The sequence below is a fragment of the Varanus komodoensis genome, unplaced genomic scaffold, assembly GCF_004798865.1.
Source record: "Varanus komodoensis strain SLA01 unplaced genomic scaffold, ASM479886v1 scaffold34_1, whole genome shotgun sequence".
NCBI lineage: Eukaryota > Metazoa > Chordata > Lepidosauria > Squamata > Varanidae > Varanus > Varanus komodoensis.
The window spans coordinates 2,835,003-2,854,910 of record NW_025335854.1 but is presented as its reverse complement, the minus strand read 5'-3'; the positions used below and the strand labels follow the sequence as shown (position 1 = coordinate 2,854,910).

General features: G+C 40.9%; 1 protein-coding gene across 2 annotated transcripts in view; it reads right to left on the bottom strand.

The window, feature by feature from the left end:
• BRINP3 (BMP/retinoic acid inducible neural specific 3) overlaps nucleotides 1-19,908 on the bottom strand; it is a 211,331-nt gene that overhangs the window by 86,534 nt on the left and 104,889 nt on the right. The window contains exons 2-3 of one of the 2 annotated variants that reach the window (XM_044439223.1): nucleotides 14,846-15,036; nucleotides 2,181-2,371 (exon numbers count right to left, since the gene is read on the bottom strand). In XM_044439223.1, coding sequence (XP_044295158.1) covers nucleotides 2,181-2,371; nucleotides 14,846-15,036 — 382 coding nt within the window. The remainder of the gene's footprint in view (nucleotides 1-2,180; nucleotides 2,372-14,845; nucleotides 15,037-19,908) is intronic. The other variant, XM_044439224.1, reaches the window with a different exon arrangement.

Below are 19,908 nucleotides of genomic sequence, written 5' to 3'. Positions count from 1 at the left end.
CACACTTTTCCACAACGACAGACCACACAATCCGCTGCCTCTTACTTATGTGTGTTCCTAACAAAAGCGGAGATGACAACAAAATGAAGTATGACACATTCGTGGTGGCTTGGTTTTGGGTGACAATGATGATGACATTAATTAGACACTAAAAGGCAAAAATAGAATGTGAGGTTTTGAAATATTAACAATGGGAAGCTGTAAAACACACAACAAAACCCTCATTTCAAAGCAATTTTCATTATTATCATCAAGCAATTCAAAGCAGCTATTACCTATAAATATACCCTTGGTTTGGAAATGCATTGTTTGTAGTCAGCAGGATTGTTATCCATAGTTACTGCCCATTGTATGGCTGGGAAGAAATCTGCTTTGGGGCCCTGCAGGAATGGAAGGCATGCCAAACCAAAAAAAAAAACAAAACAAAACAAAACAAAACAAAACAAAACAAAACAAAACAAAACAAAACAAACCGGCCACTGCAGGCTATTTGATGCATTTCATTTTCCGGATATGCACTTACATTCTTTTAAGGATGCACCTAAAAATGTATCAGCATTATATAGGCGTGCTCATCAGCACTGGCTCAACCTGCCCTTTGAGTGTACACACAATGGCAAACTTGAGTTTGCCTCTGCCTAGTGGGTGAGAGACCACTATGATGGCCTCATGACCCTTCACTCCATCAAAATACTTTCTATCAATAAGCATGGATTCTGATCTAAAATTTCCAGCTTACTGTCTTAATCCATTTAACAGATCATTCAATAGCTTTAGCTTCTTGTTTTGTAACCCTGCCTTTTAGTATTGAAAGACTATCTACCCAACTGTTCCAATGAGCTTTTAGGTTCTACAGGTGCAGGTACATTTGCATGTAGCCCTAATGAGCTGGGGATGAGAGGTCCTATTCTCCTTCATACAAAGAAACAAGACAACCTTATTAGTAGGGAACAGAAGTATAAAATAATGCCCAGCCTTCACTTTATTGCAGGTCCTACCATCACTCCTTAAAAACTCGATTCCTCTTCTGAAAGCCAGTGTGGCATAGCGGTTAAGAGTGCAGACTGGGAGGGACTAAGGCAATCTGGGTTCTAGTCCCTGGTCAGTCATGGATCCAACTGGGTGATTTTGGGCCAGTCACAGATTCTCATCCCAGCTCTCCTCATAGGATTCTTGTTGTAGGGATAAGATGGAGAACAGGAGGAGAATGATGTAAGCCACTCTGAGTTCTTTAAAAAGGAAAATAAAAGTGGGATATAATCTAATAAATAAATCAATGATCCTATGGTACAGTCTTCAGCTGCACATTGATGATGGAAACTCTGCACATGATGATAATGATAATTACATTACATTTTTATACCACATGTAGCCAAAGCTTGCTGGGTGTTTCACAATTTGAAGTCGCCCATCCAGATTTCAGCCAGGTCTGACCTTGCTTAGCTTCCAAGACTAGGCAGGATTAGGCATTTCAGGCTATATGGAAGGCTGTATGGATGCTTAGATGATTAGAAGATTACAAGACAATGTCCTCTTGGTAAATATTAAGAGAAAGGGGGAGAGAGAGAGATGAAGGATATGCTGCATCAAGAGCCAATGTTTTGCACAGATAGCACATTGGGAATCTCAATTCAAAGTCAATCTCAAGTTTATTTATCTCTGAGATGATCAACCCATGTCTTGATATACCACTTCAGACTACAGGCATGATTCCATGATGGAATGCACCTTCATTCAAAATCAATAGCTAAACCAGAAAGAAGGCTTTTAATCTCGACCTCTCCTAGAATATACTTGCTTTCTTTGCACATGGTATATGCACCTGGACTTATTTGTTCCTTGAAGAATGTGATGTGACACTAAAGTAGTAGAATCTCAGCACGCATTCTACTGGAACTGGGATCCCATCCAGTATTAATCAGTATTTAACATATCAGTGAGCCACAGATTCAAAGAATGGTAGGAGTAGTTTGCATGTACTGGTTGATTTCTGCCCAGATTTCTGCTTTCTGAGCAGATTTTAAGAATGTAATAATTAAAAATATAACTAACTAGAAATGCAAGCTCTGTGTCTCCTGAAGCGCTTTTTCTCCCATTGCAACCCCACCTGCTCTCTGAATGCAATTGCAAAAGTCTGTTGCACAGAGAAAAGGAAAACTATGACTGTAACATCCTCATACCTTGATGGCAGTGGAGGCAATCTGAATGTGGTGAAGTCTTCTCAGGGTGCTGTCTCTATCAATGAAGTATGAGGCAGCCAGTTGGTGTAGAGTTTCCAGTGTCACTGTGGTGCTGTTGATGGTGGGATCACTTGACTCAGCTCTCTTACTCAGCTTCCGCTTGTCGACAAAAATTGTGAGTGACTCCTCTCCTGTGGGAACAAACCAGTAAAAGAACTGGGTGAAACGTAATGGAAAAAATGCATCAGTTCCAACTGTCTGGCAAGAGATCAGAACAGGTGTGATGTGGTGATAGAAAGGTGCTTGTACTGTGAGACCTTCAGTCACTCCATAGCATCTCCAGGTAAAAGGATTATGGGTGGTAAGATCATGAATGAGTCCCATCCAAGCAATGGAGGCTGGTGGCTCCAGCATCAGTGTGATGGCACATCTATTCAGGGAGCTGTCCATGGTACTGAACCACAGGTCCAATAAGTTTCAGCACCACAGACAGCTCCTATGCAGTTCGGATTACATTTATACTGCCCTACTGACATTCAAGCCATCAGCCACTGCTACATCCAACACGTGGGAAGCCAACAGCAGATTAGATCAGGCACTTCTGGCCTAGAAAGACCAAGGGAACAACTCAGTATGCTAACTTCAGAGCTCCTCTGTTTTAGTTCCGCTGCTCCCCAACCAAGTTGTGCCTCAAGGGAACAAAGCACAGACCAATCTGTAAGTGCATAAAATAAAATGATGATATAGTTAACATAGGAATTAATGTGGGAGAAAATTAGGGTGCAATTCTTGCAAGTGAAGACTTAATTGACAATTGCAAATAGAGGCTTCTGTCACACTTGACACATGGATGAATGTTTTCTTGCCAGCTGCAGACTACAGCCATGAGATAAGCTTAGAAGACAATCTAAATATTAGCTAACAAATGGATGAGATAGGGAAAACTATTCAAGGTTGTAAGTCTTAAGGACTTAAAAAAAAAGATTAATCATAGCAATGTGCAGCAAAAAAGGAGGGGAAAGATTACTTGGCACAATAGCAACACAGCTGTTAGTCCTACAAGCTACAAAACACAGTATTTGCAGACATTCAAAATCAAAAATCAAAGTTGTGCATCAGATGTTCCAAGACAAAAATAGTTTCAAAAGAGTATAAACTTTTAAATTTTAATTTTGCCTCCCACTCACAAAGATATCTATATAATTGGGTCATGGGATTAGCAGACTTTCTGGCTGGATCTTTCTTTTTTTTAAGTAATGTTCTTATATCGATAGTGTTCTTATATCTGACATTCACAATAAAGACTGACCTTTGCACAGTATTTTCCACTCCCCTGATGAGCCTTGACACATGGAAACTTCTCCTTGGTTTAGATTGAACTCTTCTCACTAATGCAATCTTTCCCTATATTCTTTTCTAGGATTTATATTATCAGTTTGAGTCTGCATTTGCAATAGTCATTCTCTTCTACCTCTGGACAAGAGAGAACAGATCAGAATAGTCTCATGTCCAGTGCCATGTGTGTCTCCATGATCTGAAGCCATAAGTTGCGTGCTGTTGACATCTCACAGAGTTGCCATGACTGGCACCTTGCCCTGTTCCACATCACTGGTGGGGGCATGAGAGTGGCCAGAGGTGGAGGCAAAGAGCCAAAGCACACAGTGACACATTGCACAATTTATTCCTACAATTGCAACCAGGCATGGGAATGCTGTTCTCAGCATCAGCTCATTGTTTTGGTAATAGCAAGGGTTTATTCTGTAGCCTGAACCTAGGCATGCCTACTCAAATGTAAGCCCACTAAGTTCAACAGTTCTTACTTTCACGAAAGTACACATATGTTTGGAGCAATACTACCTAGTCCTAGGGATGAAAGTATACATAGGCTTTGAGACCTCATCAGTATTAGATTATCCAATGTGTGTTTGCATGCATGCATGCATTTATTCTAAGATGTATATTTGCAGTTGACGTTCTTCTCCCTGCTGTCTCTCAAAGTCACCTGCAAAAACAGCATTGGAGCTGTATTTTTTACAAACTTCGAATTCCATTGTGGCTATTTCAGCAAAGAGAAGGTTGCACAACAGTTAGGAAAGGGCTGGCTGCAACAATGAATTAAATCTGCTCAGGTCTTAGGAGCAACTTCAGTAACTATTTAAATAGAAATGCAAATCATACGATCCTGCATAAGAGGCATTGGAATAATAGTGTAACAGCTTTAGTTAAATATACATAAATACAGTTTGGGAACATGTATTTTTGTAATGTGTAATAATAGATGTTTCTATGATTAAAACACTTGGAGCTGTTTTATGCAGCAAGACATTTTCCCCCCTTTCCTGCTGACATATTTTAAAAGCCAGGCTTCCAATTTTCTCTTCTCATTAGTAAGGAAAGGAACACAAACCTTCATGTTTAAATTGTTGTGAACCACCTAGAGAGTTTAAGCTATTGGGTGGTACAGAAATGTAATTAATCAATCAATACCATGTGCCATGAATGTAAGATGTCCCACCGAGGACGGAATTCTCTTCCGAGACAGCACCTGGGCAAAACATATCATTCAGGCTGACTTATTGGCCAGATTGCTATTTCCCTTTTCTCACCCCATACAAGCTGGTGGGTGGTGCTGGGTGTTACTATGCAATGTTATTTTATGAATGGCCACTGTGCCATTGTTCATTGTACACAATGAGCCCACCCTATGCTCACAAACAGTCCACAGCACCAAGATGTTTATGAACGGGGGATTCTTACATATCTGGGGCATGGCCCACAGCTGAGTGGTACCACACATCCTGTGCTTTGAAGAGGTCCAAGATCATCCTCTCAGTGAAAATGATGCAACTGTGTAGATGAACTGAAAATATTAGCAATAATGAGGGCACAATCTTTGGGATCAACAAGGGATGACTCAATCAAAAAAAAAATGGCATCAATAATCCTTGGAAGATTTTTTTTAAAACATTATACCCGTGGTATATTGCACTGGTAGGTTTCGTAATGTTAGCAAATGATCATTGCAAATACATAATTATACAAAATGTTGAAGAACAATAACTGCCAGGGTTTATGAATTCATATGTGTTAATTTTGTTCTATTGTGCTGGTGAAGACAGTATTTTCAGACATGGCAAAGATTAGACTTCAGATTAAGTCATAATAGCACTGGCTCCATTAACAACATGGAAGAAAGCTAAATGTTCACCTTTAACACTGCATTCCTGGTACATGGAGCTGGGACAAATAATCCTGGGGAAGACCCTACCAATGTAGAGCAGCTGAATTCTGGATTCTCAACAGTTTGATTTCATATACAAATTCGAGATCAATGCAAATATATTCCTCAAATGGCCTTTTCTCAGATCTTGGGAAAAGGAGTAGCAGAACCAATCCTATGATCCTAGAAATCTTGCTTGGGATCACTTCCCATAATTCCAGAGACTCAACTCCAGCCTCAGGAGAAGGGTCCTATTTCAGCTCTCACTATTTCTTCCTCAGCTCCTCTCAGCTGCTGCACAAAGCTACATGGTCCAACAGGGGTAAGCTAGGGCTGCAGGGAAAAGTGGAGTTGCTCCCTGGGCAGCCAGGTCTCCGAAGGCATTTACTCAAGAAGAAGGTACCCCAGATAGGCAAGCAAGCAATCATTTATTTATTTATTTATTTATTTATTTAAACATTTTTATGCCGCCCCATTCGCCGTAGCCTCGGGGCGGCTTACAACATAGATAAAACAATAAGTTAAAATATCCATATAAAATAATCTTAATTAAAACACACATTATAAAATAAGCCGCCCTGGCCAGATAAAATTCAATTGTATTTAGCATTTAAAATGTTGCTTAAATAAAAAGGTCTTAGCCTGGCGCCGAAAAACAAATAACGACGGCGCCAGGCGGACCTCTCTGGGGAGCGCATTCCATAACTTAGGCGCTACCGCTGAGAAAGCCCTTCTCCGAGTAGCCACCCTCCTAATTTCTCTCCCGGAGGGCTCCCGGAGAAGGGCCTCTCCCGCCGATCTCAGGGGGCAACTGGGCAAATATGGATGTAAGCGCTCCTTCAGGTAACCAGGACCCAAGCCGTTTAGGGCTTTATAGGTCATTACCAACACCTTGAATTGGGCCCGGACTTCAATGGGGAGCCAGTGAAGCTGACGGAGAACTGGAGTCATGTGAACATAATGTCCAGTCCCCGTCAGCAGCCTGGCAGCTCTATTCTGAACCAATTGAAGTATCCGGAAATGATGGCAAAGACTTCCTCATTGTCACAATTCAGGGGGCATCTGGCCTTCTTTCTTTCCCCTGTGACTACTGGGGTAGCTGTTGCAGATAGAGCTATCTTTATTATTAATTACATTTCTATATCACTCATAACTGAAGCTCTCTGGGTGGTTCACAACATATAAGTCACCCATCCAGATTTTGACCAGGCCCAACCTTGCTTAGCTTCCAAGATTTGGCAGGATCAGGCACTTCAGCCTATATGGAAGCTATGCCCAGAGGAACATGTTGCATATTTAAGGGTCAAACTACATTTCATATTGATTACAACACATGTAACCCAGTTTGAATCAAGTATACCCAGAGGGGAAGGCTGAACTTCCCACTCCCAGTAATTGTTTCCCAAAATTCCCCATCCCTGGGAGTCCACACACTTAAAAAAACAAACAGAAGAGTCACTATATGCTATTTAATGATGGTAAAATGTAATTTAGCATAGGCTAGGATAAGAACTGGAAGGAACCTTTAAGGCTATTGAGTCCAACCCCTTGCTCTTTTTCCACATGTGCTCTTCCAACTGCAGGTCCATGCTTTTCCACCTTAGCAAAGGAGATTAGACATGCTAGCTCAATGTATAGCTATGCAGGCAGGACTGTGTTTGGTCCTCTGTGTTTGTGAAAACAGACCTGGTCACAGTTTGAAAGAATCATGCATAAGAGTTCTCTTTATGGTCAGCCAACTGGTTGCAAGGCATACAAGCATCTCGGCGGAAGGCCATCCTTTAGCCAGGTGGGCCTTCCATCCCATGAATGCAAAAGTTTGACTACTCCATTCATGAAAGCAAAGAACAAATGTCCTTCCTTTTTCTCTTACTACTGTATAGAACAAAGAGAATTTTGCAGGAAACATAGAATTAAGAGAAAAGAAAAACATTTTTGTGGGAAAAACAGAACAGACTTTTCTACTGTAGCATAGCCAATCATACAAAGAAAACAAAATTTCTGGTCAGAAGGCATACAATACTACAGTCTTGCTAAAATCTGCCTGCCTGCCTGCCTGCCTGCCCTGGCATCTTTTGTAGTGTACATATGAAGAAGGTGTGGAAGTTGCATTGTGCCATGTCTCCAATGTTGCCTATGTTATGTTGCCTCTGTGTCCATGCACGCACTGCAAACTTCTGCAGAGTGGAGGCCCTGTGAACACACAGGGGTGGGCTTGTAGACATCCATGTTGCCATTACAAACATATGTTTTGTACTTTATAGAAAACTTTGCCTGCTTTCTTCCCCCGTCAATCTGCAGGGCTTTTCCTGAGACATTGTGAAGCGTGGGATATAAACGCTCTAAATAAATAAACAGGTTCCTTGTAAATGGGGAAAGGAAACAAGCCCCAGGAGATGCAAGTAGATACTATTTGCGCATGAAATCTTGCAGAGACTCCAATCTGCTTCTGCCAGCTCCCCCTTTGTCTTCCTGGAAATTTCTACCTCTGACTGTAAAAAGCAAGCATTGAAGCTTGTTGAATTCTGTAACCTCTGATTGTTTTATCTCTTTATCTGTTACTCAAGATTTTGATGCATTGTGATATTTTTCCAGAGTTTCCCTGATGATTTCTTGATGTCACTGTGCATCTGCATTGTTCTTGCATTATTGCCAATTCAAAGTCTCATTCCCCTCCCTCTCATGTGTATGTGACTGCAGCCCCAAAAAACACTCCGTCCCTACTGTGTTCTGTGTAGACAGTCTTAAACTGCTCTCCTTCAGTGCTGTTGTAATTTAGAGATTCCCGTTTGCTGTAAATAAAACTGTTGAGTGCTTGATTGTACGCTTCCACTGAATCCAGGTATTCATTCTGAGCAGGTCTGAAATCCTGACACAGGCAACCTGGAATCCCAAAACACTGACCGTAGTTGCATGTTCACAGGGTCCCCATCTGTTTGTGGGGGGCGTTGGATATGAAAGTAAGATTTTTTAAATAAATGTTCAGATAGGGCTGCCCAGTGGCTTGCACCCCACTGAGCAAAGAAAGGACATAAAGGCTCAGAGAGTAATTTCTGGGAACAAACACGTTTCAGTTATAGTTTGTGCACCACCAGAAGGCCAATCTTTAATAATCTTCAACATTATGACCATGTTATTATCTGGGAGCTAATGGTGCTAGATATTAGGAGGGAAATGAAAAACCTCAAAGGCTATATGCAAAAATGAGAATATTTATCAGAAGACTTAATAACGCAAGTTAATCAATTTATGACTCAGTTTTGTACACACTAATTCAAAAGCAAATTCCACTGAATTCTAGGCAACTTTCTCTCCATGAGTTGCCATATGTTCTCATACTGAGGTTTTAGGTTTATTCAGAGGGATCTATGCCTATGCAGTATGGATTCCTTGGATGCACAGCATGCGCCAGTACCATTCCATCATCTGATGCAAGTTCTAGATGACATATTGCGTTAGGCATAATTTCCTCCTACCATGTAATATTTAAAATGTTTCTATCACTGAAATTGCATTAACATGCCTAATTTTTCCCCTTTCACATATATTTGCATATGCAAGTTATTAGACACATCTGTGTCACATTTGGGTGATGCAAGTGGCCATCCCATGAATCTTGCATTGCCTGTCAATAATCACATCATCACACACTGACCTTCTGAATGGGTCCTCGTGGGATAACATCAGAAGCTGAGAGCAAGCGGTTGGACCCAATGGCCCCGCTTGGCCTCTCCCAACTTTACTATTTTGCACTTCTGTGATTCTAACACATTTCCTTTTGAAAGCTGAATTTCTCTTAGCCTGGACATTTAAATGCAGGGTTGCCACATGGGATTGTTGGTCAAGTACCACCATCACAGATCCTCAGCCAGGTGCCGGGGCCTCAATGTCACTGCCTTTTGACCTCTTTGTTGGTGCTTTGACAATGCACAGCTTCAGACCACACTCTTAGATTTGCTCTCAACACTTCAAATGTTAGCATTCTAGACCATTATGTGGTCTAGAAATGGCCACTTCAAATGGTCTGGTCATTCCAGACCATTATCTATAGGAGAAAATGGCTGCCTCCAAAATGTTTGATGACCATCATGTGTTTTCCCCCCACAATGCTCTGGAAATATTTAACTTAAGTAGTACAAGGGCTGAGGAAGGAGGAAAGAAACAAGAAACATCAAGGATCTCAGTAATGCAGAGGAGTCCATGGGATGATATTTTTCCATCCTGGGGGACTGTGTTATGAGGGAACAGTAAGGGAAGAAACCAGTTCCTGGTTTTTCCAGAACGATGCAGCAGAGCTGTTGACAGATCCCTATTAAAATCCCTGCTCTTGAAATAGTCTTTGTCCCCATATGAACCACCATAAATTCATTAAAATGCCTGAATGTTGTAATCTTCCCTTCACTTTGGTGCTACAGATCAGAGGTACCTTTTTCAATCAGGTTGCTCATACACAGCAATTCAGAATGGGCAGTTCCTGACACAACTTATTCTTACTTTGTAGCTGACAACCTAACCATCTATTTTTTATCAGCATTTTACAAAAATCTTGTAAGTTTTATACAATTGAACTGTCAGTCATGCTGGGAACACAGATGTATATATATTTTGGTGAGCTTTCACTTCAGTGAGATTTTGATCTGTTTGCTGCTCTCTAAAAATGAAAAAAAGGAGGGAAAAAAGAGAAAAGAGTTAGAAAAAGAAAGAAAGAAAGAAAGAAAGAAAGAAAGAAAGAAAGAAAGAAAGAAAGTTGTTATGATAGGTCTTAATGTATTGTTATCTTAAATAACAAAAGGAAGCTATATCTGGAAAGGGCCTTTACAAACCCAGCACTGCAGTTATGGAACTCACACACATGGAGTGAAAGAACTGACTGTCATTTCCTTAATATACAGGTGAAGCTCCCCTTTCAGAAAATGAATTAAAGAAAACCCATTCCTTACATAAATCAAAGGTGTTTGACAAGATTGTCTGATGGGAAGGCTATACAATCACAGGAATTATCTTTAATACAATCACCCACCAAGGGATAAAACAGTTTTGCTCAATTGTCATTTTTTGGTGGTGGGCAATTCTGAGCACTAATTATCTTTCCTGCTGCATAATTCTCACTCCTTCCTCTTTAGATCTCTCTGCTGGATTGTTTCTCCTGCCCACCCAATCTATTAACAAAGCAATGGTGTTCCCCTTCCTCCAGGATTTCCCCCCAAATGTTTCACACAATGGCATTACTTTTCAGAACAGCATGCCAGAATTTAGGTATGCTATTTCCATTAATGCTAATGGGAGTCATGTGGCTACAGCTATAACTTCACCGTCTCTGATATTTTTATCTCCCCGTGGGCAGTATTGCAGGAAGAAATGTCTATTATACAGCAGCCCCAATGCCTTGCTAGCTGGACGTCCTTCCCAGACCTGTTCTCTGCAGTCATGGATTGAAGCTGGACAAGCGTGAGCATAATAATGCAGAGCAAAACTTTCATCATCACAGGAAAGAGGACATTTTCAAGAACAGAGAGAGCCTTGTTGGGTGATACCAAGGATCCATTCAGCAAAACCAGATGCCACTGGTGAGTCCCCAAAGAGAACATGAAAGCAATTGTTCCAAATTTTTCCACAAAAGATAGGTACAGGTAAAGGATCCCTTGTGAGAAAGGGATCTGATGAATGCCCTTCACACAGCTCCCCAAACAGCAATCCTAGTCGTTGTGGCCATACGTCCAAGTTCCTGGCAAGTGGACCCATAGTTTGAGTGGCATTCATTCAGTTAATTAGGGAGCAATCCAATTAACATTTGAGGAGCCCATAGAACACTGCCTCCTTCCCTGTCCCATCACAGCCAGTATGGAGAGAACCTGGGTAACTGCCTCTTTGAAGTAAGGAATGCAACCTTGGAGAAGAAAAAAGGGTTCAGGTGGGGAATGCACAGAGAAGGGAATTGAGAGTCATTTTGGTTAAGGGGTAGGATAGAAATTGACTACATCTAATAAACCTAGATTTAGAAATCTAAATAAATTAGTTATCTGAGTAAGTAAATAAGTCAATAAGAAAGTGGGATGGACAGAATATGAACTATCCTGAAACTTCTTCAGCCTCCCCAGAAACTGAACTATGTTAAAGAAGACAATCCACAACAATGCAGTGAGAGGATGGGGGTGGGGCATGAAATCGCCTCAGTCGCTCCTTCTGCATCGCTCAGCCAAAGCACTCAAATGAGGATGAGTCAGAAACAACCATAGGGCTAAATGCTATTGCACCAGTAGCAGCAAAATCTTTCTTTCCTAACACTGCTGTATTTGCACCACACAGTGTTGGCCAGCACAACTTTTTCAGTGAAAACTGCTCTCTCTAGGTTTAGGTGATCAAATGAAAACCTTACAGGCTTGCTGTGAACCATTTACATTGCATTTTGCTGCCAAAATTGTTTACATGCATTCTGACTTGCTTTGTGCTCTTGTTTTGGAGAAGCAGATTAATAGAAACAGAAACAGAGTGAGACAGAAGGGATCTCCTGGGCCATCTAGTCTGACCCCCGGCTCTAGCCAGCTCCATTCACAACATGTTGTCAGGGTTCCAGCTAGTCATGTTTTGCTTAGGTTTAGGTTTTAGGTAAGACCTGCCCTTTAGTTCCATGCTTTTAAGAGTGGTTTGCCAGAACTGAGATTTTCATCTGGATATCAGAGGTATTTCATATTTTCTTCAGAGGGGGTATGGTTTCCCTTACCTCTAAGAAAATAGTGGTTAATTAAATCCTTGTTGTAAAAGAATGTCTTGATTCTGGATAATTACCACTCAGTATGTAATCTATAATTACTGAGAGAATTGCTGGGAAAAAATGATGGCTTCTCAATTCTAGGGCATATTGGATGATACTGATTATTTGGACCCAGTTTAAATCAGGTTTCTGGAATGATTTTAGGATACAGTCTTGGCCATCCTGGTGGGTGAGGTATGCTTGGAAATGGAGGAGGAAAAATTGGTGGTCTCAGTTGTCAGCATCATTTGCCAAGGGATCCTTTTGGGTCACCTGTCTGTGGTAGGAACTAGGAGTATCTGTTACTCTGGCTCCAGTCTTTTCTGGAAGGCCATGGACTGGAGGTGGTTTGGGAGGACCATGACCATTGGCCATTAGGAGTGTCTTGGGGTTCTATCTTGTCCTCCATCCTAAACACCTACACAAAACCAGTGCTAAAGGGATGACGCACATCACTATCTCTTCGTGCTCAAACCAGTCCCAGAGTGCCTGTGGAAAGCCTAGAAAGATGTCTGGATGCAGTACTGAGATGGACGAATGCAAAGAAATGTAAGCTTGATCCAGATTAAATGGGGTAGTGCAGGTGGAGGGGGAACTGTCTATCTGGATAGATCAGTGAGACTGGTGTTGGATGAGGCTGTGCACTCTCAAGGGGCCAAGCACACAGCTTGGGGTTCTCCTGGGCTGTTTCTATTTATATAGATGCTGCCATGGTTTCTAGTAGTGCCTTTTATCAATTTTAGTTGACTACCAGCTCCTATCTTGAGAAATGGGAACTTGCTACTTTCATCCATGCACCAGTGACACCCATACTAGCCCATTATAACATGCTTTAAATGGGGCTCCCATGAACTACAAATGGACAAGAACCAAGTTTTGCTGGATGCACATTCCCTGGGGGCTCGCGGGAACTAGGTAGTCAAAGCATACAATACCGATTCTTCACCAGCTACACTGGTCACCTGTAATTTTCATGGCCCAGTTAAAAGTGCTGAGAATCATTTTTGCTAGGAACCAGGTTGTCTGAAGGACTGCTTGTACAGAATCACAGAGTCATGGAATAACAGAGTTGGAAGGGGCCTATAAAAGCTTAGAGTCCAAGTCTCTGCTCACTGCAGGACTATAAGTTAGAACATCCATGATAGATGACTGTACAACTGCCTTTTGAATGCCTCCCGTGTGGGAGAGCCCACAGTCTCCCTAGGAAATTGTTCTATTGCTGTACTGCTCCCACAGTCAGGAGATTTACTCCTGATATGTAGCCTGAATCTGAAGTCCTGCAACTTAAACCCATCATGCCATGTCCTGCACTCGGAGATGATTGAGAATCAACCCTGGCCCTCCTCTCTGTGCCAATCTTTCAAGTACTTGAGGACTGCTATCATCTCTCTCCAGAGTCTTCTCTTCTCTAGGTTAAACAACCTAACTCATTCAATGTCTCCTCACAGGGCTTCGTTTCCAGTCCGCAGTCATCTTTGTTACCCTCCTATGAATGTTTTCCAGTTTGCCTTCTTCTTTCTTGAGGTTTGGTGCCCAGAAGAGGCCACAATACTCAAGATGGGGCCTAGGTGGTGCCAAATAAAGGAGAACCAGTGCTTGACGTAATTTGGACACTATTCTTCTATTAATGCAGCCCAATATAGCACGGGTTTGGTTTTTTTGTATTTTTGCAGCCGTGCCACATTGTTGACCCATAGTCAACCTGTGATCTATGCTAATTGCAAGATCCTTCTCACCTGCACCACAGTTACGCCAAATATCTCCCCTCTTGTAACTGTGCATTTGGTTCCCTTTCCTGATTTTTTTTTTTTTTTTTGAAATGGCCATTACAGTTGGACCAGTCTGCTTTGAATGAATGAATTGCCATATTTAATTTAGATTTTTATCATTGTGGTTGTTTTACTTTTTTAAGTTGTTCTTTTCATTGATTTTGAGGAGGCTTTGCCCCACAGGGCAGCGTCAAAAAATTTAAATAAATAATAATAAAATGTGTAGTTTTAAAAGAGTTTATACCTCATTTCTGGAAGGTCAACTACGCCTCACATAATTTTGTCACTTTGGATCAACTCAGTTTCTCTGACTCTGTTTTTAAAAACTTTCAAGCAGAGTTGGATCAGCTGAGTGTTTGCCGGTATTTTGCTTAATGTAAACATTTATCATCTCAACCTCTTGGTCTGGATGCATATATAGCTTCTGTGCTATTGGACCTGGATCTTTTTAGTAGAAGCCTACACATGTCTTTATCAGAAATTTAAAAAATACAGGTACAATGAAGATTAGATGCATTAACCCTGATGACACTATAAAACATTTTAAAGAAATAAATGGGTATATTCCACCATGTTCTACACATGTCCCCAATTTACATGCAAAGGGTTTCAGTCTTGAAATATCTTTCATTTTTCTTTGATTTGCCTCTGATTAAAAGAGTTCCCAATGATAATTTGGAATGTGTGCCTGTCTGTCTGCCAGTCTCTCTCTCTCTCTCTTTCTCTTTCTCAAGGAGAATGAAGACTGCTGAACAAATGAACGCAAAGGGGCATGATACTCTCCCCATCCACAGGTCGGTCGGTCTGTCTGTCTGTCTGTCTTTCTTTCTTTCTTTCTTTCTTTCTTTCTTTCTTTCTTTCTTTCTTCAGCTAATTTATGCCTTCTGTCACATTTAAATGGCTGGACTGTTGAGAGTTACCTTACCTCCCAGGGTAGCTGACAGTAGAAAGTGTGTCCCATATTTCTTGATAAGGTTTTCTGTGATCTGCTGAAGAGTTGGCCTACGTCCTAGTAGTCTTATGTTTCGGAAAAATTCAGGGGCGAGAGGCAGCGGGGATCCAAGAAAGTTCTTTCTCTCAACGGCTAAGTTGTTCACTTTCCAACGACCAAATTCTCTGGAAAGCAAATAAAATGAAATGAAAATTTCATTCAAAGATGGGTCAACTGCATCACCTGGCTGTTGAGCAAAGGGACATAGGCATGCGTGTAGGACCAGTGTATTTATACTGAAGCTCATTCATAACAGCCATTTACTAAGCCAGGGCTGGGCAGGTTCTGACCCTCTAGATGGCCTACAGCTCCCATCAGCCCCTACCATTAGCTAATGCTGGCAGGAATTGATGGAAGTTGTAGGCCAAACCACATGGATGGCCATCACTTGCCCACTTATTACATAATATATCACTGTAGGAAGTTCACTGTAGGAAGGTTATGTCATAAAAGATTTTTTTTTCACAATAAATCACTGTATGACGCTGATAATCGCAACTGCAATGCGCAGATTTTGTTTTGCAGAGAATACTATTAATAGAATGGTCAACAGATGGATGAAATACCTTTAATTTTGGTGTGTTGTAGAAGAAAAGAAAACCATTCCCTTCCCTCCATTTTATATAAGAGAGAAATTCTTCTCAGACACAGCGTGCTGCTAGAGCTGAACTAAATCTTTTGTGAAAGTCTCTCATTTTCAGAACCCCATGTGAAAAGAATTGATTTATTCTTCCGACTGTTGTTGCTCTCAATTGCCTTTCGTGGCACTATGTGGTAGCCATATCTGATTGGCTATATAGCCTTTTGGGGCCACCCCAATCCCTCTCATGATTGCTGGGAAGGAGAGAACAGCCGTAGGACCAGGAAGGAGGAAGGGCAGCAGGATCCAGGTGGAAAATGGCATCAAAGCCAACGCTACGGAAACAAAGATGTTGAAAGGAAGCAAAGAAAGAGGAAGATTCACACACAGCTGACAAGTGCTAATTAACTTTGCAATAATAGGATGATTGCGTTATCACCAATTACTGCTTTTGTGAACAGTCACTGTGCTAATTTTGCATACATTTGTCTGTGTATGAATACTTGCCACCTGAGCGTAACACATCATTCCTCTGATGGAATTGACTCGAGTCGACAAATTCATCTGCCAGTTGTTTGTGTCTTTCACAGTTTTACATGCATACATACACAACTTCACCCTCCTTTGCTTTGATTGTGATAGACTAACAAAGCTCCCCATGGAAAATTTCACTACTGCTAGTACCACCACTGCTACTGCTAGGAGCGTAACAGGCTGCCTTACACAGAGTTGTACCTGTGATACTTCTAGTCTTGTGCCGTTGATGCTGATGGTCAGCAAAGGTACCCCTGGGTTTCCAGCAGGTATATTTGCAGCCCTAACTGGAGCAGCTGGAAGCTGGGTCCTTCCTCATGCAAAGCAGGGGATCCACCACTGAGCTACATCCCTTTGCCTAGATAACATGGAAATTTCTCTGGGATTCATCATCAAAGGAAGCAGCATTTATATATGTGTTCAAACTTTCAATGAGTCACCAAACTTTAATGCACCATCTGCAACTCTGAAACGATGCAGCTCAGCGATTGGGGCATCTTAAGCGGCTTCAGTATGTATGTATGTACTTCCAGCTTGTAGCAGCTAAATAAGAAAGAGTCGTATGCAGTACAAAAATCACCTGGGAGTTACTGCATGTTCACACATGGCTGAGATGACATTTATGAAGCCCTTTACAAGATGGCCTAGACAGACTAAAACGGTCTTTGCCGGCCTGGTGTCCACCAAATGATGGGCACTCCTGACCATTGGCCATTCTGGTTGGGACTGATCAGAAGGTCCGCAACATCTGGATGACACCAGGCTGAGGAAGGATCAGGATTCAGGTCTATGGAACAAGTTGACCTTCTTTACAATGCTTCCAATTCTATAATAGCACCCAATATGGGCTTTTATCAAATATAGCTTCTTAATAATCAGGAGGGTAGCTACTCAGAGAAGGGCCTCTTCAGTGGTGGCACCCCAATTGTAGAACACACTCTCCAGGGAGGTTTGCCTGGCACTGTCGCTTTACTCTTTAAGGCATCAGGTGAAGACCTTTTTATTCTCCCAGTGTTTAACAGTTAATTGGTTGTATCCTCATTTTTATCCTATTGGGAGCAGTGTGCTGTGTGTTGTCATTGTTATGATTGATTTGATTTTGGTTTTCTGTTTTTTGTAAGCCATTGAGAGACTTTTAGTACTGGGACGGCATATAAAAATTTTAAATAGAAATAATAAATAAAATAAATATCGGCTCTCCAGTATATTTCATATTGCTACCACTATTTAGATCAGACTTCGCATATTCTTTTGAAATAAAAGTAGGGTGAATCAAATCGTTCTGTATAGGCAAGAGTTGGATGGTGAGAAAATAAATACCAAAAGCACATGTGCAAAACCACCCTTCATTTTGTCATCCTCATTTTGCATTATAACAATTTTAGCAATGCAGATCCCTAAATGGAGACAGTTTTTGATTACCACTTAAGATAAATTATTCCAGAGGCTTTATTAAACTAACAGGAATGACAGCTCCTATTCGCTACTCCAAAATATATTGGTGGTTGCAATGAAAGCAAACAAGTCAATTAAGTTGTAATAAGCACATCTTTTATTCATTAACTTACCAATTAAGATGCGGCTAAGAGTTATTAAGAAAAGGACACATTGTCCTCAAAATCTAATCAAGGGGCCAATTCTTGTTGCAACCCATCTGTGGAATCCTCACTTGGATGAGGCATTCCAACAGTTATGCCATTAGCTTTGAGGAAAGCTCAGAGTTCATGTTTACTACACACAGATAAACATTAGGGCTTCTGTTCGTTTTTCAGTCTTAGAAGGCAAGCGGTTTACCATAGAAACTGATCACACTGGCTCTTCTTTTTTTTAAAGGATACAGTGGGATGTTTCTTACCCACCCGAGTCACAAAAAGAGATGTTTGCTTCATTGCAGGATTCCACAGTTAGTTTCCTGGATCTCTACTTCTAAGCAGAATGGCTTAGGCATGGTCTTTACCCATCTGTTCTTTCCTTGTGGGCCAGGTTCATCAAGTGGATTCTGCTCTCTAAGCTCTGGTATTTGGAAATAAGACTAGCAAATACTGTGGGTAGAATCTATTCTGCAGTATTTGATCAGGGTGGGCACATGTGATCCATCAAAACAAGAAGAAATGCATCATCAACAAAGAGAACAAAAGAGGTTACCAATGTGCATATTATTTGTATATGTGCATACATAGGTAGGTAGCTAGAGATGGAATTTAGAAGTATGATTTAGAACTAGAATAGATTACTCCATAGTGGACAAGATGATTAGGTGACCTGTACACTTGCTTAGTCTGCTTCCCGGGTGCTAAATATTGATATACAACTTGAAGGATGTTGCATTTCTTGTTATTTTTCTTATAATTCTTCAGATAGAGAACACCTTCAAATAGAGGGCTGTCCTCTCTAAAGGGGAATACTTGGCCACTCTGCATTGCATACTTAGAATAGCCAGTGAGTCCTACATGCTCCTCATATTTAGAAATGTTGCAAGGAAATAAGTAAATGAATAAATTCTATTTCACAGGGCTTTGGAGACGATTGGCTGGACAACTGATCATTGAGGAGTACTTATTTTATTTTGTTTTCAAATTTCTGACCAGATATCCAGGCCAAGCTAAAACATTCAAAGCCAGACCAGTATGCTAAGGCATAGATCGGGTGAAATATATACAACATGAACAACAGCTGCCATTTCAAATTTGAAATACTTTTCTACTTCTACTTTTCTCTATTGCACATAAAATAAATCTTTTTTTCAGAAAAAAAAAAGAGAGGACCACTGCTAGTCATGTGGATAATGTGAAATGCATATGTGAAATGAACAAGTTTTGCTCTTCCTTAACACATACACACACCCCAACTCCAACAGCATTTGGTGAAGGATGAAAACCAGAATCTTGCTGTATGGGGGAAAGAGGTTACTAGGAGAAACGGTTCCCCAAATCCTAATCTTGGCTTGTTATCCTGGCCAGAATTCCCTAGTTTGGGTTCCCCAAATCCTAATCTTGGCTTGTTATCCTGGCCAGAATTCCCTAGTTTGGAAATAATAGGTAAGTCCTGTTTAAAGCAAGCTTGCAACTTCGTGCTTATGTTGGAATGCGAAAGAAGGTGGGATAGAGCAAGAGTGGGAGAACACAAAGCTGTGGTTTATGATGTCAATGAGAAATGCAGACACACAACTATTAACTGCACACACACATTAACTTTTATTTCTAATCTAGTCTTCAGCAGCCTAGCAGGGTTCCTAATGGCGTTTAGGTTCCTTGATCTTGTGACCTCCACATAGTACAGCAAGCAGAAAAACACAAATGTGCAGAGATCAGATTGGAGAGAATCTACAATCAACTGACTAGCTTTATTTATTTAAAGGTGCAATTGCACACATGCTTAGATAGAAAAATAGACCTACAACTCCTGGTATTGTAATTGCACAACTTTCATGTACAAAAATGCACAGCCCCATCAGCACTATTTTCTATTTTCTTCCAAACTCTGGACAATAAACTCTACTCAGAGAATGCCCAGCATACCTGAAATTGGACATTTGTTATGCTTCCAAGGGGCTTTGCCATTCCTAAGCTTCTCTGTGAAACACAGCTTGGGGAAGTCCCTCCCTCCCTCCCTCTCTCTCTCTCTCTCTCTGTGTGTGTGTGTGTGTGAATTTGGGATACCCAAAGTATTTATTTATCATGACATTTATAATATGATATTTACATGTAGACATAAAATAAGTTGCCAGAAGTTCAATTTCATTTTTTCATATATATATATGTATTAGATTTGTTTTAAGCTGCCCATTAGCATCATGCTCTCTGAGCAGCCATTAAAATAAAAAATCAGTAAATAATATTGATAAAATAACACAGTTAAAATATCATAATATACAAAAAGATAA